General features: G+C 40.7%; 1 protein-coding gene across 1 annotated transcript; it reads right to left on the bottom strand.

The window, feature by feature from the left end:
• Positions 1–4539: 4539 nt before the first annotated feature.
• Positions 4540–25127, bottom strand: Stmnd1 (stathmin domain containing 1). The gene is made up of 5 exons (XM_042678504.1): positions 25044–25127; positions 18513–18693; positions 12944–13095; positions 5661–5792; positions 4540–4827 (listed from the first exon to the last, which is right to left on the bottom strand). The coding sequence occupies exons 1-5, from the start codon at positions 25125–25127 to the stop codon at positions 4540–4542; spliced, it is 837 nt and encodes a 278-aa protein (XP_042534438.1).
• Between the last annotated feature and the right edge of the window lie 960 nt (positions 25128–26087).

The raw sequence follows: 26087 nt of genomic DNA, 5'->3' as shown, positions 1-26087 counted from the left end.
GGAGCAATGAAACTTGAGACTTACATTTATAATCTATCCATGATCATCTAAGTAACTAAGGATGGACTGGGAGGAAATATGAAATGTAAGTGGACTACAGAAATACAAGAGCATTATTTCAGAGGTAATTTAGCAATATGAAAACAAAAGTACCAAATCATCTCAGAAAAAATGGAATTGGAACAAAAGGGTGGTAACTGAAATTATTTAATAACTTTCAACTTAAGGTCTGGGGATAAGAGAGAAAAAATACATATTAAAAATTCCAGCGGTCTTATGGAGGAGATGTGAGGAACAAAAATTAATTGTGAGCTGGGTGCTGGTGACTCATAATCCAATATCTGTAATCCTAGCTACTCAGGAGGCTGAGATCTGAGGATCATGGTTCAAAGCCAGTCTAGGCAGAAAAGTCCATGAGACTCTGATCTCCAATAAACTACTCAGAAAAAGCCAGAAGTGTCACTGTGGCTCAAGTGGTAGAGTGCTAGCCTTGAGCACAAAGAAGCTCGGGACAATACCCAGGCCTGAGTTCAAGCCCCAGAACAAGGAAAAAAAAATTAGTTGTAGCCTAATTGTTGGGCACTTTCAGGAAGTAATCTGGGGAGGTGGCTTAGTGGTCCAGCACTTACCCACAGTGAGAACTTAAGCCTCCCTCCTTTCCTTCTGTCTGAGGGCTTTGCCTGATGGCTCAGGCCTTTAATCACTCCCTCATCCTGTGGATTAGCACACCAAACAACACGAAACTGCAACGATTGCAAAATGTAGTAGTTTAGCCAAGCCAAGGAGTCTAAGGGCATTTTCCATTGCTTGTGTTTTCTTTTAATGAATTTCCAGTATTCAGACAGTACAGATTTTCACAAGATTTAGAAAAGGACAAAGGAATTAGCAGTCTCACCTCAGAGAATTAAAACAAATGGCTCTGAGTCATTTGAGCTAAGGAGGCAATCACTTGTCATAGTATTTTGGTGGGAATGGCCATTTTTTGGCATGCCTGGATTTTACTGAAATGGTGGACACAAGATCCAAAGAGCACCTTTTCATTTTTTTAACCTTATGAGATGAAATTTTAAGTCTAATTCAATCATCCAGTTTTTTTTGTGCTGACAGTAAAATTATTTCCTATAATTTATCATAAGGATAAACTAAAAATAACTAAAATTTTGAGCTAGAATTGATTAAATAAATTTTAGTAGTGTCTTCCAATTTTGTTAAAATAGCAAATCCCCTGAAAAGTGGTTTAGTATAGAGTGTTAAAACACATTGTAGATATGTTCTAAGTATTTTATTTTAACTTAAAACACTTATATATGGTTTCATTTGAAAATACTTCATGTGACACCAATGAATGGTTGAAAATCTCCAATGAACTTCATCCATAACACATTATCTACAGTGACAATTTTAGCCCTCTTAAATGAGGGATGAAATTAGGACTTTTACAAAAAACACACGAGTATAGAATCTTTCAAAGACATTTTATATATTTGTTGATTCCTAATTGTCATAAATAAATCTACTCATAGTTCAATATAAAATTTATTTTAAATGCTATAGATACAACTGAGTATGGAAAATAGTTAAAAAGAAGTCATTGCAAAATAATAAGAAGTGTACATATTAGTTTCTGTTCAAGTCCTTGGCACAACATCTTAATAGGCCTTAGGGGAAACATAAGTAAATCTTGGCAAACATTGGTCTTTAGACTTTGACACAGGAGTACTGGGGCATGGTGGAAAGTTGCCTTCTAGGCAAGAGTATAAAGATTATTGTGGGCATGACTCAGGATGCTCACAAAGTAAATACAAAGCAGAATGCAGGGTGTGTAGCAAAGCTAACCAGAGGCCTTGATCAACCCAGTTCCCTGAACATCATCATGTGATAAGAAGACCTAGGGTGGAACCTGAGAATGTGTATTGATGGTACCTTTCCAGGTGAGGCTAAGGCTGTAGGTTGGGGAAAATATTCTGGGATGCATGGGTGTAGACCAGTCCTACCAATTGGCACATTGAAATTTGTCATGAGGGAATTCTGCACAATCCTGCTGCCATTTAGCAAATGAATGCTGTCATTTAAACAGGAAAAAGCCTGCCTGGATTGTCACCAAACACCTTTTTCCATGCTGTATAGTTAGCCTTCCATATCTGTGAACTCCACATCCAAGCATTCAACCAAAATAATGGATTAAAAATATGTGGAAAAGTCGAACTCTGGTGGCTCATGCCTGTAATCCTAGCTTCTCAGAGGCTGAGATCTGAAGCTTGTGGTTTAAAGCCATCCCAGGCAGAAAAGTCCCCATGAGACTTTTATCTCCAGTGGAAGTGGCTTGTGGCTCAAAGTTGTAGAGCCTTGAGCAAAAAAGCTTGGAGACAGTGCCTAGGCCTTGAGTTCAAGCCCCATGACCAACAAAAAAAATCTGGAAAAAGTATTGCATCTGATCTGAACTGAGCATATACAGACTTTCGTTTTTGGTTATTATTCTGTTATCAGTACAGTACAACAATTGTTCACATAGTATTTACACTGGATTAGGGGTTCTAAGCAATTTAAAGATGCTTTAAAATATGTCATTTTCTATAAAGGCCTTTCTTAAACATCTCTAAATTCTGGGATCAGCAAAGGTGTACAGAAACCACACCTTCCATGGCTACTGAAGGAGGACTATATTGTGCTCAGTTTGGTAGTTGAGTTATATTAACACAGAGCAGAAATGTATGTATTAACTACCACAAATTAGTAGCAGTTGAATTGCTGCTTTCATGACTGCAGAATTTGGAAAGATCCTATTTTCTGCTTAAAATAGCGAATCACTTGATTTTTATGACTGTCATTTCTTATTTCTAAATAACGGGAGAAAAATGTCCCCTTTAATTGCAACCAGTTCTTTCTGAACATGGCTAGTCTTTATTGCTGATCAATGAGCCAATGAATAAAAGGATATGGCATTTACCCCCCCCCCCCCCACACACACACATACTTTATTTTGTGGGCCTTTGAGGTACAACTGAACCCTCGGTGAGTTGAATAAAAGCTGCCATGAAAGGAGTTGAACTTCTAGAACAGGATGAGAATTAGGGGTAGATTTGCAAAACCAGCTGCATCAGCCCTTGCATATTCCACAGCACTCACAAGTTTCCCAAGAGGGGTGTCAAGAAGGAGGAGGGCAGAGCAAAGCGAGCTTCTGCTATCTGAGGTTCTAGGAGTCTGCTTTGGTGTGGAAGATGTTCATGTTTGTTATAGTTTGTATCTGGAATTTGTTCCAAAGGCTTGTGTGTTAAGAGCTGGTCCCTAATTGGTGGTAATATTGAGAGGTGATGGGAATTACCAGGCAAGTAGGTCATCAGAGAATATTGGGACACATTCTGCTTCTTCTCTCCCTTCCTTTGGCTTTGGCGCCATGAGATAAGGTGATCTTCCCTGCCACGCCTCCTCAGCCCATCACAGGCCTGAGTGAGGGCCCATCATGGACTGAAATCTCAGAAGCCATCGGCCAGAATAAATGTTTTTTCCTTTTCAATTCCTTATCACCAAGTATGTTGTCACAGCAGTGGAAAAGCCAATTGACACAACTTCATTGTACTTGTCAGTGTCTTCAAACATACATAGTAACACACGGTATGACTCTAACTATGGAAGCTGTTCACAACATAATGGGGAAAGGACATAGTGTTGTAGCATTCTTGCATCATCTATATGTGTTACTGAGAATGATACTGTAGAAATAGATTCATTTGCATGGAATTATTGGTTGAAACAAAGGCAAAATACAAAACATTTTAGGTTGTACAAGTTCCTTTTTATAAAGGAATAAGTCATTGAAACACACGTAACAAAATTTTTGCCAGTAATCATCCCAGAGGGAGAGAAGAACACAACGTTCCTGGTGTTCTATGCCTCTTAGAATTTTCAGAAGTTTCTATTAATTCTTTGTCATGTGATTAAAAAACAAAGTAGCGACTGTTTTTCTTTTAGTGGTACTAGTATTTGGAATTCAGGCCCTTACATTAGCTTAGCAGGCATTCTAGCCATTGAGCCATATTTCCAGTCCTTCAGTGATTTTCCTTGTCCTTGGCAAAAATAAATAATTTAAGTAAAGAAATAAACCTAAGTACTTAGCCTAGGAAGCATACACATTATTATAAAGCACAATACAAATCCATGCAATTTGTCACCAAGGTCTTTCAACAGACCCCAGTCAAGGGTCAAGCATGAAAACAGATTTCATTTGGCACACACATGTTCATGTAAGATAGATGGAACTCCTAAAGCTATCTAAATTATGTTGAAAGCTGGATTAAGGGAAAATGCCAACGTTATAATATCAAAGCTGGGTAAATGGATCTTCTATTTTTCTTTCTTGTTGTGAGTAAAATCATTTTAAGGACTCAACTAACCCAAGGCCTCTGCAGTTGCCACAACCATCCCTAAGCCCACAGCAGAAATCTCAGTGCATGATTTCCCAATCAAAGGACCTGGGACAGATTTAAAAGTCACAGCTGGGTAGGAGGAAGGTCTTTTTTGTGAATCACAAAACCCGGCTTCTTAGAAAATGTCTTCCTCTCGGTTGTAGGACATATCTGACTCCACCACACCCAAACCTTCATAGTTGTAGCTCCTGGGAATCAGGGCTGTGTCTGTTGTACTCTTCTTCTTCTTCAAGGGCCCTCGTCCTTCGGGGTCACATGCTTCAAATGGGACAGAACTCCCAGTTGCCAATCCTGTGGCAAATGGAACCACAGCCTCTCCCAGGTCAGCCGTATCTGAACGATTTGCTGGAGGCAAAAGTCGGAGGTCACTCCGTAGCCGTTTTCTGATTTCTTCTTCTTTTGTCTGAAAAGTAGTATTCAAGAAAGAAAAACGATCCTGAGTGACTTGCTATCGGTTCTTGTTACTATTACTTGTGTTGATCTATTCAGACCTTTTAAATTTCATTATTCAGTTGTGTAACAATGCTTCTTAAACTATATCTATCTATCTATCTATCCATCCATCCATCCATCTATCTATCTATCTCTCAAACGTTTATTTGTTGAGGAATACCCATTGCAGGTGTCAGACACAAGTTCTACCCTGTGCCTGTCTCTCCTGCTCTTTGCCTCAATGAAACTTTCCTTTTTGTGTATGAACAAAACCCGACACTTGATTTAATCCTGAGAACTGATTTTTTTTTCTTTTTGTGCCAGTTCTGGGACTTGAACTCAGGGCCTCAGCACTAGTCCTGAGCTTTTTTTGCTCAAGGTTAGGGTACTCCCACTTGAGCCACAGCTCCACTTCTGCCTTTTTGGTAGTTTATTGGAGATAGGAGTCTCATGGACTTTCCTGCCCATGCTGGCTTCAAACTGGGACCCTCATATCTCAGCCCCCTGAACAGCTAGGAATACAGGTGTGAGCCACCAGCATGCAGTGAGAATTGGCTTTTTAAAATTAGACTGTATAGATGAAACTAATTTTCAAGTATATTCAAGATATTGCTTCATTCCTTCACAGCATGAAGATAATTTTAAGAAGTTACTAAAGCTAGATCAACGGAAGCCTACAGGATCATTGAAATACAGCCTATAAACCCATACAATTTATCTCAAAGCTGTTGATAGGAAAGTCTGAGCTCCTTCTAGCTAGTAGTGAGATCCTCAGGCCTACGAGTCTCCACTAGATTCCATTACCTTCCGGCGTTCTTCTACTGCCTGCATCTTCTCTTCTATGTCCTTCATGGTGAAATCCTTTACTTCCTTTTTGATCTTAAGTTTTTTCAGCCTGGCTGGTGGCTTTCTCAGTGGCTTCTCAGTCGTTTCCACCTAGAGGAAGAAGTTTTAAAAGTTTTTCCAATGGAGGAACAACCATAGTCATTGGGAAAGAACAGCAAACACACTTCAAAATGCTGGGGTGTGGCTCAAGATGTAGTTTCTAGCAAGGGCAAAGCTCTGAGTTCAACCTAGATTTCCTCCCTTTCCCCTATCCCCAAATTAAAAAAAAATCTTAATGAGTTTGGCATATATCTCTCTAGATATTCTCTATGCACATGTGTATACGTGTACCGGACATCTGTAATGCAGAAAAATGACCTAAATGAGATTATACCCTATATGCCTGTAATTTGCTTCCTTCACTTAATCTAATCTTTCTAGGCTAGTACATATACATCTCTCTATAAATCTACACTTAGGGAAGTTTTAAATGAGTTTCCGGTCTTCATTATAAAATAAACTGACATTCTATTCTAGATAACTTCTCTAAAGGTTTCCTTTTAAACAAAGGACAAGCTCTTCAGAGAATGGAGAATACCTGAATCAAAGCATCAATTGGAGTAATTTTAGTGTAGTAAAGGAAGGCCTTGAGTTTGCATCCTAACTTAGCTGTGTACTCACTTTTCATGACTGTCAAATAAATTCTAATTTTTTTTTGGGGGGGGGGTTGGTCATGGGGCCTGAACTCTGGGCCTAGAAGCTGGCCCTCAGCAATTCAGCTCAAGGTTAGGGCTCTACCACTATAGCCACATTGCCACTTCTGGCTTTTTCTGTTTATGTGGTGCTGAGGAATCGAACCCAGGGCCTCATGCGTGTGAAGCAAGCACTCTACCACTGAGCCACCTTCCCAGCCCTCAAATGAATTCTTTAAGCCTTAGCTTCTTTGTTTGTAAAACAGCCTACATAATACTTATTTCAGAGGATTTTTTTCCAGTAACAGGGATGAGGAGGAGGAAATATACCTACTTAATAATGGTAAATACTTTCCAGTATGTGAGATGAATGACTTTTTCCTACAATAGCACACAAAATAAGAATAAGGATATGGAATTATCACATTGATGGGGAGAGAGAATGGAAAGCTCATAGCACCAAAATGGAAACCGGAAATGGAAATGATGCAGGTATGGCCAGAGGTGAGCATCTCTCGGGACTCAGTTTTCTAACTTATAGCATAGTGAGGATTGCTAAGTTTCTTTCCAACTTTAAAACTTAGGTTTGCCAGAAAGTCATTTTTAAATAGAAATGTATTTATTGAATACAATACAATCTCTTACAACCACAGACAATTTTATGTGGTGTGGTTTTTCCCTGAACAAAAATTCATTAAAGCAAGTTCCCCTTGATTCTCATTTTGTTTGATTTTTTTTTTTTTTCCTGAAAATGCCACTTGGCTCTCAAGCTTCCATTATATTTGCTGGAAAAAGGGTCATTTTTTGCTATGGTGGCCCTACCAAAGAAACCTAGAAATTAGCATGGAAAATCTTGGTTGGGGGAATGTTAAAAGTATAGATCCAAGGGACCTATGTTTCTTTGGGCCTGGCTTACTTCACTTAATATAATTTTTTCCAAGCCTTTCCATTTCCTAACAAATGGGGAAATGTCATTCTTTCTGATGGAGGCATAGAATTCCATTGTGTATATATACCACATCTTCTTGATCCATTCATCTACTGAGGGGCATCTGGGTTGGTTCCATGTCTTAGCTATGGTAAATAATGCTGCAATAAACATAGTTGTGCTGGTAGCTTTAGTGTGGCCTTGTTTGTGATCATTTGGGTAAATGCCCAAAAGTGGGATTGCTGGGTCATTGGGGAGCTCTATGTGGAGTCTTTTGAGGAACCTCCATACTGCTTTCCAAAGTGGTTGAACAAGTTTACATTCCCACCAACAATGAAGTAAGGTTCCTTTCTGTCCACATCCCCTCCAGCATCTGTTGTTGTTAGAGTTCTTGATTTTTGCTGTTCTAACTGGAGTGAGGTGATATCTCAATGTTGTTTTGATTTGCATTTCTTTTATGGCTAGGGATGTTGAACATTTCTTCATGTGTCTATTGGCCATCCTTCTTTCTTCTTCAGAGAAGCTTCTCTTTAAGTCTTTCGCCCACTTACTTATTGGGCAGTTGTTTCTTTGAGGATTTGTTGTTTGCAATATCTAGTATAGGTATGAGTCAAGCAGAAAAAGTCAGATAATGTGATGTTAGGAAAACGAAACCTCAAATATGTATTTTAATGTTTTTGTTTCTTTCATGCATGTGTTTCTAACGCATTTATAAGATTATTTCTTTGTTGCTTTGTATGTCCCTCCCCCACAGTGTAACCCCCGCTTTCACTATATTTGATGTCAGTATAACATGTGGAGGAGATGGGGACAAACAAGTCGTTTAAGGATTCAGGTGGACCTGTTGCAACAATGAGAAGTACAAAAAGTCATGTCAAAACCAGCTTTACAATGTCGGTGGGGGGGGGGGGGAGGGGGGGTATGATTGGGTGGGAGGGAGGGGGGAGGCTGGGAAGGGAGGTGAAGGGTAAACAAAGGAGGAGGCTGCAATGCTTGGTAAGAAATGTATGCATTATCCTGCCCATGTAATTGTAACCCCTCTGTACAGTATGTTCTCAAATAAAATTAAATTAAATTAAAAAAAAAAAAAAAGTATAGATCCAAGATCCAGTAAAAAAAAAAAAAAGGGAACTTGGAGTTCACATAGCAATCTGAACCTTAACTAAAACACTGAGACAGCACAGCAGGGGTAAGAGATCTTTGGATTTCCTAGATTACGTTGACCATTCTTGTGCTTTGTACCTAAATAAAGATGGGAAATTGTTTGTCCTCCTCTTGAGATGTTAATCCCATGGATGTAGCCTTTGTCGTTTCTTGAGTTTGAAACTTTATGTAACAATAGGAAAAAGAACTTCACAAACACACCTCTATCCTTTATAATTTTATGAAGTCAAGATTTGTCAAATGTTGGCACTTAAAAGTGGTAACCATGGTAATGTTGTGCATAAAGATGTGGAAACTAAACAACAACTTGAAAGTCTAAAGAACTAGTAAAGAAGTTACCGATTGAATCATTTTCTTTATGAATTTTATGAGAGACCAGCCATGGCAGTTCATGGCTATAATGTCAGCTTAGGTAGGAAGCAAAGGTAGGAGAATTGTAATCCTAAACCAATCTTGGCAAAACTATACGATTCTGTCTGAAAAACAAAGTAAAACGAAAGCACTATGGGTTGGACTACAGCACAAGACCTTAAGCTCAAACTCCCCTCTCCCTAAACAGATAAAAATTAGTACCAGAAGATTTCTGTTCCCAACGATGCTACAATAACATTTGAGTCTTATTTCTAGCCAACCTACCTTCTATATATTCTGCCATAAATCCAGAGTAAATTCGACAGAGCTTTCTCAATTGACTGACCTACAGATGAACCTATCCTGATTTTGCTCCCCAATGGAGCAAATAGATTAGGTCAAAAGCTTTCTGCAAAAGGTTTTGTCATTCCTGTTCCTTTGACTCTAGACCTCCTGGGGAAAGTCACTTTGTTGACTAACTGACATTATTTAGTCCTTCAAAAACTCCCTGTGAGGTTCAGCAAATAATGTCAGAGACTGATGCAATGCAATCAAGCTCCCTAACTACTCCAAAGTTTAACAAAAACACAAGTTGCTTAAAGAGGAGACTAAACTTTGACCACATACTGGAGAAATTAATAGAATTATTCTTGGAGGGACTAATAGAAAATTCACTGAGTCTCTTTGTAAAAGGATTCAGGATGGGGCTGGGAAGGTGGCTCAGTGGTAGAGCGCTTGCCTTGCATGCCTGAGGCCCTGGGTTCGATTCCTCAGCACCACATAAGCAAAAAGAAAAAAGCCGGAAGTGGCGCTGTGGCTCAAGTGGTAGAGCGCTAGCCTTGAGCTGAAGAGCTGAGGGACAGCTCCCAGGCCCAGAGTTCAGGCCCCACGACTGGACCCCCACTCAAAAAAAAAAGGATTCAGGATGTGCCAGGGGTAGGGAGAAATGGGCTTGAGATTAAAAAACAAAACACCATCAGACACCTATAAAGAAATCTACACCAATGCTACCAATTCATACACTTATCAACATGTATAAAAAATACACATTTATAATAGATACTCTGTCTCATTGAAATGTCTTCAAATATACTGAAAGATTTATTTAATCACCTAATAGTTGTTTTTGTTTTGTTTTGTTTTGTTTTTATTTTGGTCAGTCATGGGGCTTGACCTCAGGACCTGGGTACTGTCCCAGAGCTTTTCACTCAAGGCTAATACTCTACCACTTTGAGCCACAGCTCCACTTCCTGTTTTCTGGTGATTCATTGGTAGTTCTCCGACTTTTCCTGCTGGGCTGGCTTTGAACTGTAATCCTCAGATCTCAGACTTCTGAGTTGGTAGGATTACAGGTGTGAGCCACTAGCAGGCAGCCCGATAGCTTCTTGTTATTATCTTTCTTACATATCATTTTAATTCTTAAGTAAGCCTTCCTGAAAATTGATTATGGAATCGTTGTACTTGCCAGCAAGTGAAAGATAAAAATTAAGAAAAAAGATGGAAGGATATCTTGCAGCAGCCACAGATACTGCCAGGGACCTCTAGGAATAGATTGTGTCACTGGATGCCCCAGATTGCAAGGAGAGAAAGATGCTCACTTTTCAGTACCCTTTATTCTATGTCACTTTAACTGAGAACTTCATGCAAGGTAATGAACAAGCCAAGAAGGAGCCAGACTAGCATTCAGAACTCTCTTGCAATTCAGTTTACTATTAGTACATACAAGAAGTCTTATTTGGACTAATTTTCTCTCATGTACTCTATTTTCCCCATATCATTTTATTTAAAATATTTCTCCCCTTAAAGCAATGAAAAAATAATGTTCACACATCTGATTGGATTCATCATAGTAGGGGAACTGCTGACATTAGGATTCTCTTTATTTTATCAGCCTTTTTTATTTCCCTTCATTCCTTGGCGCTTTTTTTTTAATGTCAATTTTATCAGGCTTTTTTTTTCTTAAGAATTTATTAAGTATTTGATACTTCAAAGTATTAGCAGTCAAATATTTCCATATTTTATATGATTATCATCTATCCGTCAGTGTCATTTTTTTTTTTAGTTTGGCCTAATGACTTCTCTCTAAAATATTGAAAGAACTTGCTGTCTGACACAATTAAGTGTGTGAAAGAGACTTGTTCTCAAGAGCAATTACTGTTACCTCTCTCCCTCCCTCCCTCCTTCCCTCCCTCCCTCCCTCCTTCTCTCCCTCCCTCCCTCTTTCCCTCCTTCTTCCTTCCTTCCTTCCTTCCTTCCTTCCTTCCTTCCTTCCTTCCTTCCTTCCTTCCTTCCTTCCTTCCTTCCTTCCTTCCTTCCTTCCTCCCCTAGCCCTTCCTCCCTCCCTCCCTCCCCCTTCTCTCCCTTTTTTCTTTTCTTCTGTTGTAATTTATTTTGACATTAGGCACTTGCTAGGCACTCATTCTACATGCCTCCAACCCCTTTTGTTCGGGTTATTTTGGGGATAGGGTCTCTTATTTTGCTTGGATCAGCCTGGGCCATGATCCTCTTATTTATGCAACTCATCACAGCAGGAGTGGGTGCACTGTATCACACCCAGATAAAGTCTCAGGAACTTTTTGCTCAGTTCTGGCCTAGAACTAGCATCTTCCCTCAGCCTCCAGAGTAGCTAGAATTACAGGTGTGAGCCATTGGTTCCTGGCCACTTTGGCTTTTGATTCATAAGTTTTCAATATTCTCTGCACACAGAGAATAAAATCCACTTTAGTTAAACGTTAAGTGCTTGATCTGTCAACTTGATTTAAATAATGTGTCTGTCATTCCCATTTGACAGTTTTCTCTACAACACAAGGATAAATGATAATAAGGGATAAGTGAAAATTACGATGTGATTTCTGGTCTTTACTTCTACCATTTCTGTTTATTTCTTTTCCCAGCCATTTCCCTGACCCTGGAATGTATTCCAGTTGTTATTTTTTTCTTTTTCACCTTCTTTATTATGCCTGTGCTCTAAGAACTAGTGGTAAAAGCTCAGAGCTTTGGCCTAAAAACAAGCAAGCAATAAAACAAACCCAAATAGAAAAATATGCTGTCTTCTTCACAGCTGCACACAGAACTTGCGAACAAAAAAAAAACTAGAGCCCTAGACTTTGGTCAAATCACTTAAAACCAGAAGGAAACATCATTCCCACGAAGGAAATGCACTGAGAGAGTCATCGAAATGATGCAAAAAAAGCAAGACTATAACCATTTCTAGAATTACATTTCCTCGTGTTGGTCTTAGGATATACAGATGGATACATGTATTAGCCTATCTGTTGTACCTTTGACATTTAGATCTCTTTCCATCTTGAATAAATCACAATTCCATTTTATATTCCAAAAGGTAATGCTTAGTAAAAATTGCTGAATGGATGAATGTATGTTATTCAATAGGACTTAACCTGTCTCGAGTTTAGTAAAACCCACAAAATGTTTTAATAGGTTCATTAATCATTAGTGATTAGGGCAATTCCTGGCTCTACTGAGAAAGATATACATACTATATAGGTGTAAAGAAATTTATGGAAAAATCTGGTGGCTCACAACTCAGGAAGCTGAGATCTGAGGATTGAGGTTTAAAGTCAACCAGGGTAGGAAAGTCTGTAATACTCTTATCTCCAATTAACCACACTGTGGCTCAGAGTGATAGAGTGCTAGCTTTGAGTAAAAAGCTCAGGGACAGCACACAGGCCCTGAAATCAAGCCCCACAAAAAAGAAATTTATAAAAGAAAAATCTGACTTAGTTAAATGTTGTCATTTGTCTTATAATTTGCATGCTGGAAGTTGGAATTCATACTGGAAGTAATGGCTTGTGAGCATTTTCTGCTATTGCTCATTTTAAGTGACTATAAGTAAATGTTACTTAGAAAGTTACTTACCCAGGGGCTGGGAAGTGGCTTAGTGGTAGAGCACTTACCTTGCATGCATGAGGCCCTGGGTTCGATTCCTCAGCACCACATAAACAAAAAGAAAAAAGCCGGAAGTGGCACTGTAGCTCAAGTGGTAGAGCGCTAGCCTTAAGTTGAAGAGCTGAGGGACAGTGCACAGGCCCAGAGTTCAGGCCCCACGACCGGACTACCCCCCCTACATCCCCCCCCGCCCCCGCAAAAAAAAGAAAGTTACTTACCATGACATCATAGGACTCTCCATGTCTAAACGCTTTGCTGTGACTCTGTATTATTCCTTGAACAATTAGTTCCTCCAGGATGTCTAATGACTTTTGTCGCTCTCGTTTCTCCAGAGATTTGGGCTTATTGATTAATCCATTGGTCGCCAGATCTTCCAAAGAAAAAGAAAACAGAAAAGGACATTGAAGAATGAAGAATTTTATTAATTAAATACTCAATGGGTGCCTTAATACATCATGCTACAATGAAATCTTAGATCCAATATTCCTACCAAATGTCTGTTTCTACTATAAAACTTTGTGGTCCTTTTAAGTCTGTTCTTGCTGTTCTTACTGAGGAAATACATCAACATAATCTATTCTTGACTTAGTTCATCTTCTATCTCAACATAGCAAAAGCACTTCTGTGTGCTGCTATGTATGGGTTTTGTTGTAACAACAGGTATACACTTGGGTAAGATGACATGAGTCTGTTCCTTTAATGATGAAGCTGAACTATAGCAAAGATTCAAGACATTCTCCTGGTAAGTCTTCTGAGTTGCAGTTTGGTTTCTATGCTTTATACACAAAGCATAAACAGCACGATGTTGCCAAGAGACGTCTAGTTCTGCAACCCTGAGTGCACAGTTACACCATCTGCTGTGTCTACACACAAGTCAAAGTAGGCCTTTTGGAAAAGAGGCTTTGAACCAAATCAGAATTGGAGTAATAGAAGCTAGAATTGAATTCGTGATTTAAAAAAAGGAGCAAATAAACTGTAGAGGAGCCTTTATAGACTGAGAAGAGGATCTCTCCTTACAAATCACCCAATTATGCAAATAAGCAGTAAGTTTTATATTATCAGATTATAAAATAAATGATGCTGGCTTGTTGGCCCCAAGACTACTCTTGCTTTTGCAGTCAGAAACAATGCAATGTGTAGTCCTCAGAGGTGAGCTGTCTTCTATTATGTAATTCCACTTCATGGATGACATCTTTTTATGAAAATTTCTAACCAGAGTGGGTCATAGAGTGTCTTTGGGTTTCTCCCGGGAGGAAGAAAACACACAGTTGAACATATGCACACACACACACACACACACACACACACACATGTTTCTCACTCCTATTATTAGCTCATATTCTTTGTTATCAGAGATTTCCCTGACTGGGTGCAGTAAATAGTACTAACAAATCCCCTACCATCTCCGTACTTCCTCTTTGCTAGTCCTTCTGCCCGTGCAGGTGTTTGAAATAGAACCAATTCTCATTTTCAAGTGTTCTATACAGATTTTGGGACAGAGTGATAAAACAGGTCATCTAGGTGGATCAATGAGAAACTTGAAACAATGCAGAAGAGTTGAACATAGTGGTGCAGAGTTGAATCCCTTTGAGACATTAGAGTGATTTTGTTGTTGTTATTGTTGTGGGGAGGGCAACTTCTGTTGTGTTGTTGTTGGAGGGTTAACACGATGACAGCTATTTACTGGGCAGTTGTGCAGCTGTACAATACTAAGTAGTTTACATACTGCTTCACAACGAACTCAAACACCAACTCTGTAAGAGGCTTTATAATTCTCATTTTTATAAATAAGCATATTGACTTGATGGAACTTTCCCAGGTGAATGTAAATGGTAAGTGTGTAAACTAGGCCCAAATCCAAGTCTGTTTGAATTTAACCCTCACCATCGCAGCCTCACGGCTCAGAGTGCTGTTATAGAAATGGCTTAGTCACTATTGGTCCATCTTTCTCCCATGATGTTTCTAAAAGGAATGTCAGCCTTGACCTCTGTCACTAATACAAGGAAATTACTATCACTGTCCAGATCTATTATTTCTGAGTTCACTAATTTATCTGGCATGATATGTATAGTAGCTACTCTACACAGAGATTCTTGGAATATGTTAGTCATTTCAAATCATTTGGACATTATCTTGAAACACTGAAAAATATTGGGGAATATTTAAAATAACATTGTGAAGCCAGTTTAGGTGAAATCCCAAGGAGGATCTTGAATTTAAGGCCAACCTGGGCATAGCTAGTGAGTTCCTATTTCAAAAACCAATATAAAACAAAAAGACTTAGTGGCAAAGTGCTTGCCTAGCAAGTTGAGGGCCTAGGGTAACTTAATCAACAGCACTGGGGGGAAAAGCCCACCAGATGAGCACAATGCTCACTCCTCTAATACTAGGTACTCAGGAGACAGAGATTGGGAAGATTGCAATTTGAGGCCATAGGCAAAAAGTCTAGAGGCCCTCTCTCACCCAAAGAAAGCCGAGTATAACATCATACACTCTTGTCATCTTACCTAGGTGGGAAGCATAAATAGAAGGACAGAAGTTCACTGGCCTGGGCATAAATGTGAGAATCTATCTGAAACCTACCCAATGTTTATCCAAGTGATAGAAGCCTTGATCAAGTAGCAGAGCACCTGCCTAGTAAAAACAAAGCACTGCCTAGTAAGAACAAAGAACAAAGAACATTTACCCCCAAAATACTGTGTTTCTATTTTATTGAAAAGGTAATCTATGATGACCAGTGCACACTTAGAATACACACAAGAAAAGATAGGATACAAATGAGAATATGCTCACTATCCAGAGGCTGGCTTCCATGATTAATACAGGATACTTTCTATAAATATGATGGCATATCAGTTTTTGTTTCCTATTTAGTTAGCACTTACATTAGCATTAGTATATTCTTATATGATTAGAAATTCTTTTTTTTTCTTTTGCCAGTAGGAGGGTATGAGTTCAGGATCTTGTACTTGCCTGGCTGGTGCTCTACCACTTGAGCCATGCCACTACCCAGCTTTTTGCTGATTATTTTGAAGATAGAGTCTGACTTTCTGCCTGTGTTACCTTTGAACTTTGGTCCTTCAGCTCTCAACCTCCTGAGCAGCTATTATAACAGGCAGGAGTCACCAGTGCCCAGCTTTGTAAGCATGGATTAAAAAATGAAATTAAAAAGGACACATGGGACATCATCTTAACCTTGACGTAAGAAGAGATTTTCAGGTTTCCTTAAATTCTAAGTTCAGTAAAAGACTCAAATTTTGCTATATTAAGAGTATTTTCAAAAGGCAAACAAGCAAGCCCAGTAAGAGTCAAGTGTAGCTATCATTCACTTGCTAATACTAACTATGATAAAATTTCCTTTTGGTATTCTTGCCCCCCCCCCCCGCCCCCCACCACCACAAAATCATAACCTAAACCAATCACAGGAAATTTCAATCAAGTCCAAGTCCAGGAGAATTCTACAAAATAAACCTGGATGATATCCAGGTCTGTCTTAAGAGAGAAGGAAAAGTTGAAGGGTTGTTCAGATTAAAGGAGATGAAAGACATGTGACAAATTGCACATGTGGTCCAGGGTTAGATGCTGAATTAGAAATTGTCACACAGCTGGCAGCATTTGAATATAGTTTATAAATGAGATAAGAGTTCGTCGATGGTATACAACAGTGGTGATTTCCAGATCTTGGCCCTTGTACAGAGATAATGCAAAGAAATCTTGCTTTTAGGAACTATGCATGATCTATTTAAATGCAAAGTGCCATTTGCTCTGTAAGTTTCCTCAGAAGAAAATACACCTAGGTATGGGGGATATGTTGATGCCGATGCAGAGTCAGCCTGAAAGAAGTATGCATAGTCTCTGTTCAGAGATTCATTGCCTTTTGCATCTTAAAAAGTTTTTTTAATGCCATTCGCAATTTTCAAAAGGTTAGTTAAAAAAACCCAAAGGTAATACTTCTGGTTCTAGATTTAACAATGCTTTGGGTTTGACATAACAAGTTCTTGGCATTATGATGATGTAAGAATAAATCCACACATTTAATAGACAGTGTGTTTTGAATTCTGGATTCGGATTTTCTTTTCCCATTGGGCCAGGAACATGTGGTGCAACACTCCCTTGGCCTCTGGACAAAGGGAGAAGTCCACCACCTCCAGGGGAAATCACTGACCATCTACAATGTGCTGTGCTACCAAACTAGGCTGCTCAGTAGACTGTGTGCAGTCAAGACCTTTTCGATCTCCATCATTAATCAAGAAGCCTTTGTCCTGGGGAAATGTTAGTGTGAAACTTGAGATCTTTAACCCATGTATTCTATAAGCTGTAAAGCTGAGGATGAAGAAAAGAGGAAGCCAAGGAGTGGGAGATGGGAAATGTGGGCAAAGAACACCTGTTTTGAGTCCAGGGTGTTCTATGTGAGGTACTTTCTGAAAAGGCTTTAACACTACGTTTTAGAAACATCTGCCCGGTGGCTGAGGCTTCCCTGAGCTGTTCTCTCTTAGCATTATCTTGTTTACCTGTCATTCTCCACTTATTGTTTTTTTTAAACAAACAAACAGGGTGCAGCTGGCAGGAATGACTATCTTACAACATACCTGTCCCTAGCTGCCTGGTGCTGTGCGGTCTGCCAACCGCACAGGTATTTAGCATTCAGGTTTCTGTCAGGGAGGAAATAGATGCACTTAATCAGTGGTGAGAACAAAGCATCTGCACTTTCTAGGGGGTGGAGGACAGGAAAGGGTGGGTCCAGCACTGGTCTCTTTACTTCCTGCATCCTTCTCCATGATCACATCAACCACAGAGGGTGGCAAATATAAACTGTATGATAAGATGTGCATGTCAGCAAAACCTATGGGAAAGACATTCATGTACTAACTTACCTATGTTTCCAAATTACAATGATGAGGAATGAGAGGGAAAAAAAAAGTCTCCTCACCTCCCCCAAGCAAAACAGACTTCCATTCCATTAGACTAGTGAGGTTCATGGTGTTCTAAAGACTGGTCAAATTATAAATTAGATGTCATGAATCAACAGGCAGGAATAATTCAAGAAAAGAGAAAATACAGTACAGGAGAAATGACAAATAGTTTCTAAATAGCACGCCAGGTGGTAGTTACTTCTTTTATGTTTTTGAAAGATTCTTTGATTGTATGTTTGGTGATAACCTAGATGGGGGAAAAGACAGGGCAACAGTTCAATGAAGGCTTTTATATAGTTTTGATAAGGCCAAACTTTCCTTAGAAAGATGTTAATATTAATTCCTTTCAATGGAAACGTACGTGTGTGTGTGTGTATGTGTGTATGCATAGTTCCTGGGGTTTGAACTCCAGATCTTGGGCTAGCACTTTATTACTTGAGCCATACCTCTACTTTCAGCTTTTCGATGGGTAATTGTAGATAAGAGTCTCATCAATTTTCTTGCCCAGGCTAGCTTTGAACCATGATCCTCAGATCTCAGTCTCCTGAGTAGCCAGGATTATAAGCATGAGCCACCAGTGCCCAGCTTGGAAACACCTATTCTTAAATTGTGTTTTTAATTCTTGATAAACACTGTTTAGCTTAAAACAAGATGGGTTCAGCTACTGCATTGCAAAAAACCCACTAACATTTACCATTACTTACATAATCAAGACCTAAGGTCCAACGCTAATATTTTAGAGACAAGACAAAAGCCTTACCATGTAAGGTACTCCACGAAGCAGTAAAAAAAGCTCTGCCTACTATCAATTAGGTGTTTAGAGAAGTAATATTTTGTGGAGATCAACACAAATACCAGTGGAAAAGGAGTTTACCTGAGTTTATGCTTCCATTTCTTTTACCAGGAGGTGGAGAACATTCTGGAATCGTTCCAGGTAAGTTTCCCATCTGGGCTTGTTGATCCAGGTCTTCTGCCTTGTCCACAGTGTCCTTGGGTTGTGCATCTTCAGTCTGGGGGCTGTGATTTTCCCTAGAATCAGTCACTCTGACCTCAGCCTGTGGAAAGGGATCAGCTTAATGAGGGTCAAAATTTCTCAGGAAAAAGGAAAGTCAGGTTGCTACAACTCCTTTGTGAGTATTTAGCCAACTTGTCCATACAGTAGTCTGCCTAGGACTCTTTAGTCTCTAGATGTGATGTTATATGGTAAAATAAGTTAGATGTGATTAGTATTCTCCAGATGGCAAGATTACCCTGTGATATTCAGGAGAGCTCTAAGTGCAATCAGAAGTCTTCTCATAAAAGGCAGTCAGAGGGAATGTTGTACTTTGAGTGTAAAATGGCCTAAAAGGTATTTATACATACATTCATGTATAAAAAACATACACAGGTATGGAAGGTCTGGTCTCCAACTGGTGACAGCACTGAAAGATCATTGGATCGTGAGGATGCTCATCTCATCAATGACTTAATCCATTGGCCAATTTGTAGCTAAATCGGTTTTTAGGAGGCAGGGCCTATATGGAGAATATAAGTCACTGTGGAAGTAACTTTCAGGGGTGAATCCTGTCTTTAGATGCTTTCTCTCTTGCTCTCTCTCTGCCTCCCAGCTGTCATGAGCTGAGAAGCTCCATTCCCTCCGGCTTTCTTTGCTATGATGATGTTCTGTCTCACCATAGGCCCACATAGTAACTGGGCCATGTGACCACAGACACCATCTGAAACCATGAATCAAAATACATTCTTTCTTCCTTAAGTTAATTCTTCAGGTATGTTATCACAGATAATCAGTACCAAGAAGAGGGTCATTTTTGGGCCCATTCCTGAACCATAGAATTCAGACACCTTCAAAACTGTTTTATGAGAGATATTTGGAAAGACTTTGGAGCTGCAGATCAGATAAGCTCAGAATGCTAGAATCAGAGTTTAGTGTGAAATTCTGATGGGAGCTCAGAAGACCATGATGTCACTAGGAACTCTGACAGCAATGACTGTGCTTGTGAGGTTTCAAGTGGAGAGGAAGACTCCATTGGAAACTGGTCTGGAAGTTATTCATGCCCTATTTTGAGAAATAAATATTCTATATGTTTTCCATGAATCGTAACTTTGTGTGTGGCCAATTTGGAAGGTAACGGACTCATCAGTCCGGTGGGAGAAAATTTCAAAGGCAGCGCAATGCTCAAGTTCCGGCACTCATATTGTTGGCCGTTTTTGCTTCTAATTCTCATTAGAAGCAAAGAGCAGACTAGAATTGGAAGCATTAGCAGTTTAGCTAGAAAAGGTTCAGGTTTGAAGTTGGAGCCAAGGTTTGGAGTTGGGCATGGAAATTAGTACTCTGGAAAAGAAACCTGATGCTTTGCCTTGGACAATAGGAAATAAGGGTTGACCCCACCCATGGCAGGCTCAAGGGTGTAAAGGAAATAAGTCACTAGAGACTTAAGACTTTAAGACTACTTTGGTAAGAAAGCTCAAGGGCTCCTGGCTCATTCAGCATTCTTTAGAAGCTGCTTACCAGCATTCAGCCATCTAGGCAAATGGAGGGGGCTTGATTATTGCTCAAGTTGGCAGCGAACCTGAGCATCTTCTAGGTGATGCTGTTTCTGCAGACATGAAGAATGCAAGTATTATAGGGCCACAGAAGCTTCCACCCAGATTTCAAAGGAAAGCCAGGCAATGGGAGAGAGACCCCTTCAGGCAGCCCTGGAGAAAGTGGTGTGTGAGGCTGTGAAGGCCAAGCCTAAATGCAATGGAGACCCAAGGAACTTGGAAATGTCAGAAACATGGAACATCTGCTGAGGATAATGTCAGGTAGGGAGCAGAACCAACCTGCAAAAGAGGCCATTGAAACTCTAGACAGCAATGCTCACATCCTGCCACTACGTGCTGTGCGTGCCAAACATGGAGCTTTGCCCTGTTAGGTTTTAATCTTGCTTTTGTTCCATTCCTCCTTTTGGGAATACAAATGTTCACTTTGTGCTATTGTATCTTAGGAATATGTAACTCACTCTTTGATTTTACAGGCGCTCACAGCTAAGAGTTTGTCTTGAGTCACAAAAGAGAGATATAAACTGAATAAGACCTCTCATTGCAATACATTTATCTATCCATCCACCTATCAGTATATCTAGTCTAGTGGATCTATTCCTCTAGTAGAATTCTGACTGACACAAAACATAGTAGAAAATCAGTACCCTCCTCTAAATGGAAGCACTATCAACTTGTTGGTTTATCACCTACTCAATGTATTTGCTCATATAAACTCTTGTAAAATAGATTGATACTGGTCAATCGATCTGCCCACAAAGAGATGCTCCATGTCATTCAGTCCTCAGGAAATAGAAAGCAAAAGCAGAGTCAGCTGCTTCACACGTGTGAGGAAAACGGTAAAGGGTAAGGCACATGCCAGCAAATGTTGGTGAGTGTGTGGAGAAATTGGAACCCCCATGCCTTGATGTAGGAGTCAATTTGGGGCAGCAACTTTGAAAACAGTTTGGTAGTTCCTTTAAAAAGTTAAGCATAGAGGGGGCTGGGAAGGTGGCTCAGTGGTAGAGCGCTTGCCTTGCATGCCTGAGGCCCTGGGTTTGATTCCTCACCACCACATAAGCAAAAAGAAAAAAAGCCGGAAGTGGCGCTGTGGCTCAAGTGGTAGAGCGCTAGCCTTGAGCTGAAGAGCTGAGGGACAGTGTCCAGGTCCAGAGTTCAGGCCCCATGACTGGACCGCCCCCCCCCCCAAAAAAAAAAAAAAGAAAAAAAAGTTAAGCATAGAGTAACTTCAGGATACAGAAACCACTCCTGGGGAAATGCCCAAGCAAAGTGAAAAGACCTCCCTATTCAGAAACTTGCACGGGAAGGCTTATAATTTTTTTATGGATGAACAAGTGGAAACAGCACAATATTTATCAGCTGATGAGTGGCTAAGTGAAGTTTGGCATTGTCATATAAAAGAATATTACTTGGCAATCAAGAGAGCTGAAATACCGACACAAGCTACCACCAGGCAGTACTTGAAAGCGCTTTCCTAAGTGAGAAAAGCTAATGGCAAAGACTAGGCATGCTCAGTCAAGGCAGACTTACAGTCAGAAAATGAATGGGGTGAGGTGAAAGAAATGTGGATTGGCTGCTTATGGGTAGTCATTGGTTTTCGGTGGGAAAATCTTCTAGAATGAGATGGAAGTGGTGGCTTGCAATGGTCTGTTTAAATGGGCAGAATTGCCAGTGAAGTTATGTTTAGAAAATAAAACATTCCTAGGGTAGGAGGTGGGAATGTGTTGAAGAGGTTTTATCTGTTTTTGAGGTGAAGTTGAACAGAGGCTGTGTTTCTACATTTTGTATTAAGTTTGTTTCATTTTTTATATTTAAAAATTTTTAGAATTAACTATGAATTTTAAGCTGACCATTATAGATGAAAACCATCAATATTCTAAAAAAAAAAAAAGGCTTTGCTTTTAGCAAAGGTGCTAAAACAGGTGCTTGTTGTTTGTTTTTTCTTTTTTTCTTTCCTGGTGTAGAGGTGCTATATATGGTTTATTATTTGGGAAAAACATTTGCCAAACAGCTTGGAAGAAGTAATTTGTTGATGCTTTCCAGAGCTCAAAGCTTCTTAAATTAAGTTATTAGCAGATGCATTGTATAAATGTATTTCTCTATAGACCTATAAGAAGAAATTGTTCTTCAAATTTTGATTTTTTTCTAGCTTACTTCTAGCAAAAATAATAATTAAAAAAACCCAGCTCTCAAACAAAAAAAAATCCTCACAAGAATATGAGGGCTTAAAATGGTGTACTTTAATGTTATTTAGGGCTGAGGGCATGATTATCAGTTTGACCTGAAAGGAGAGGGAGGAAAGAGGAAGGAAAGAAGGAGAGAGACAGAGAGAGACAGAGAGAGAGACAGAGATAGAGACAGAGAGAGACAGACAGAGAGACAGAGACATAGAGAGAGACAGAGAGACAGAGACAAAGATAGGAGAGGAAGAGGAGGAAGACAGTGGAAGAGTCATCAGTAAGAGTAACAGTAATCTAAGTATGACTGTGGAAAAAAAATATACACAGGATTGAAGACTATCACCAGTTGATTTAAACAAAGTCTGGCACCAGTGGTTCACACCTGTAATTCTAGCTATTCTGGAGGCTGAGATCTGAGATCTCAGTTTGAAGCCAGCACAGGTGAAAGGTCTAGAAGACTTTATCTCGAATTACTGAGCAAACATCCAGCCTGGGGGCATGGCAAAAGTAGAAGAGCACCAGCTCTAAGCAAACAGGCCAGGGACTTTTCGTCTAACAAATTCTTATATCTAATTATTCCTGCAAAGTAAGTGAAAAAGAATGACTTTTTGTTCGGTATGAAAAATGGAAGAAGGGTAGAAGATTAACACTTCCAAATGACATTCGTGTCTTTTGGATAAAGGAGGAAAAAAGAAACCCTATATATTAGTTCAAAGAATTATTGCATACTAACAAAGATGACCAGAGTGCCCCCCAGGAAGCCCATGAGATTATGGGTGAGAAGGACATTTAAACAGACTCTACATTGTCTGTTTTAGGATTCAGCACTGAAGAATGTATTAGGAACTCCTCAGTCTGCCAGGGGTCAGGAATGGAATTCAGGGAAAGGCTTGGAAGTGTGAGGAGGCCTAGAGGAACCAAATGACCAAGTCATTAGGTCTGACAGACACACAAGTCCAGGATTGCCAGTAGAGAAGATGGCATTAGAGAGAAAGGAGAGGATCTACTTGTAAAGGGTTCTGTACAGGACAGATAATTGCTTCTTGGGTAGAAAGGAGGCAGACTGGTTAGTGACAGGAGGGGCAGAAGGACACAAGAGGTAACGGGATTCTAAACACAGGCAGTGGCAGTTTGGAGACAGTGTTAGGGATAGGCTTCCCGCAAAGCACTGGTGTTACACCTGGAGTGTCAGCCTTTGCTGGATTGAGATTTGCTTTTAAATTTACTCCAGGTATCTAGCAGATGTGTGCACAGGTGGCAAGGATTGACAGTGCCCTATGGGCCCAGTGTCTACTGAGAAGGATGTACTTGGGGGTGTGCACTCAGGGCTTCTCCTTAGTTGCTAGGCAACAGCTCTAGCAGTTAAGCCCCGCCTCCAGCCCTTTTCTGGTTTATTTTTCAGATAGGGTTTCACACCTTTGCTCAGGTAGGCTTCTAGACCTGGGTCTTCCTAACTCTTCCTCCTGCACAGCCAGGTTTATTGCAGTCCTGAGCTATCATGTTCATCCCAAGCATGTGTTTTGAAAGCAGCCACTCCACAATTATCCTGTAAGGCCTAGTATGCTGACTTCAGCTAGACTATTTGGGAAAGTGTGTGAAATACATTCCTTTCACTCTTTTTTTTTTGTTGTTGTTTTTAAAATTCTTTTGCAGGTCCCGGGGCTTGAACTCTAAGTTTGAGTGCTGTCTCTGAGCTTTTGTGCTCAAGACTAATGCTCTACTCCTTGAGCTACAACTCCACTTTGGGCTTTTTTTGTGGTTAATTGTAGATAAGAGTCTCACAGACATTCCTGCCTGGGTTACCTTCCACCTGAGATCCCCAGCTCTCAGCCTCCTGAGAAGATAGGATTAAAGGCTGAGCCACTAATGCCCAGCCCTTTTCACTGTTAAATGTATGGTTTTGATGTAAAATCATATGGCAGCCCTGTCTTACCTTAGGATAATCCCACTGGACCGGGCCTTTGATGGCTCCTAGTTCTGAGTATGGAAATCTCAAATGTGGGATGGAGAGGAAGAAGTCACAGGTATCATTTCTGCCCATCCTTCCATGCCCCACTCTGGAAAAAGATTTCCTGAAATGTCTCCAGGATACTTACAGGGGGCTACCACCTTTGAGACCTAGTGAAGAGTCTATCAGCATGAGCTTCTGGAAAACTTGACTTCCACTCTCGCTGGGCTTCCAAACAAGCTTTGCAGCCTGGGACAAAGCAGTCACCCACCTCTCTGGGCCTGTCAGGTGCAACCACACGAGTTCCTGCCAACAATCCCAACCCCCAACTAACAACTAACCCATTTCCAGAAGCCAGCAGTAATAGGTAGCAGCTTTAAGGAACTCTAGCTTTCCCCTGAAAGGCAGGTGACCCACCCTAGGGTCACCTCAGCGGTGTTCAGAACCCTTCCTCTTATACTCCTCTGCTCTGGGTGTGGTCAGGAATCCGCATAGGTTTGTAAACAAGACACATGCATTCCTGATTTACACACCAGCCCAACTCTGGCCCCATAAAATCGATCCCAAATGCTTCTACTCTATTAGACAAGGACTAAAGGTGTGTGTGTGTGTGTGTGTGTGTGTGTGTGTGTGTGTGTGTGTGAACTTGGACCCTATTCTTACCTGCTCCAGCTGTCCCTGAGCAAGGCTTCCTGGGCTAAAGGAATCATGTCCAATTTATTATTATTATTATTACCTGGGATCCCTCCTCCCAGCTCTTCTTGGGCACAGGCACACGTCTCTGGTCTTCTGCGTCGGGCTGGGAAGGTCCGCAGCCCATGCTGGGCAGCGCGCACGCCTTGTCCACCCCTCCTGGCTGTGCGCCCCAGGGACCGTCTATGGGCCGCGCCCCACCCCGCGATCCCGCGGCCCGGGCTGCCTCCTCTGCCACCGCCTGCAGTCAAAGGCTGCACGGCAGACGCTGGGCAGTTGCTGGGAACTGTTGCCACAATAAACCCGGTCATCTGGGACCTGGGCGGGGAGGGGCGTCCCCAGCTTTGTTCGGATGCGGATTACAGCTGTCTGCAAGAGTGAGCGCCAATGTCTGGCCGGATTAGGTTTTGATTTTGTGCTTTGTTTTTGTCTCAGCATCCTGCGTGAGTCCCTCACTGGTTCATTTTCCCTGGTAAGGTCCCGTGGGTCACTTCTCCCCGCCCTCCCCTCCCACACACCTGGGTGCTTGGTTCAAGCACTGTAATTGATTTGAGATGGTCTGAGGCTGCACACCCTTCTTGAGGGCGGGGGCTTCAGCGCCTGAGGTCCACGTCCCAGGGCGACCTCAGAAATGAAGGTCTCATCAACACCACCCACACAGTGAAGAAAGCCAAACACTTAGAACTTCCGACTGCTCAGCAGCCGCCAAATGGGTTATGCAAATCCTTTTCTGGAAGGTGTGTATTTTTTTTCTTTTGTAAAGAGTATGCATATATTTCTCCAAGAGATTTAAATACAAGCGGCATAATATGTGAAGGCTCAAACATGGAACGCGTTTTCTTCTTGTCTTATTTTGAATAGCTGAGAGGGGGTCTTTGAGACCTATCAGCCCTTCATTTTACAGACTGCACATTTAGCTTCAGAGAAGCAGAGAAAGCTTCCTGGTCACTAGGGAGCAAGTTATGGAATGAGGAGCCAGTAGCTTCATTCAATTCTCCTATGTATTCAACCAGGGATTCTTGGCTTGTCAAAGTCCCTGGATTCTTCCAAGGAAATAAATGGTCAGATCGCTTATAAGATGCTGATT

The sequence above is a fragment of the Dipodomys spectabilis genome, unplaced genomic scaffold (assembly GCF_019054845.1).
Source record: "Dipodomys spectabilis isolate Male_0828 unplaced genomic scaffold, ASM1905484v1 ptg000045l, whole genome shotgun sequence".
Taxonomy (NCBI): Eukaryota; Metazoa; Chordata; class Mammalia; order Rodentia; family Heteromyidae; genus Dipodomys; species Dipodomys spectabilis.
The sequence above is the reverse complement of the archived record's forward strand: the minus strand, read 5'-3'. Positions and strand labels throughout refer to the sequence as shown.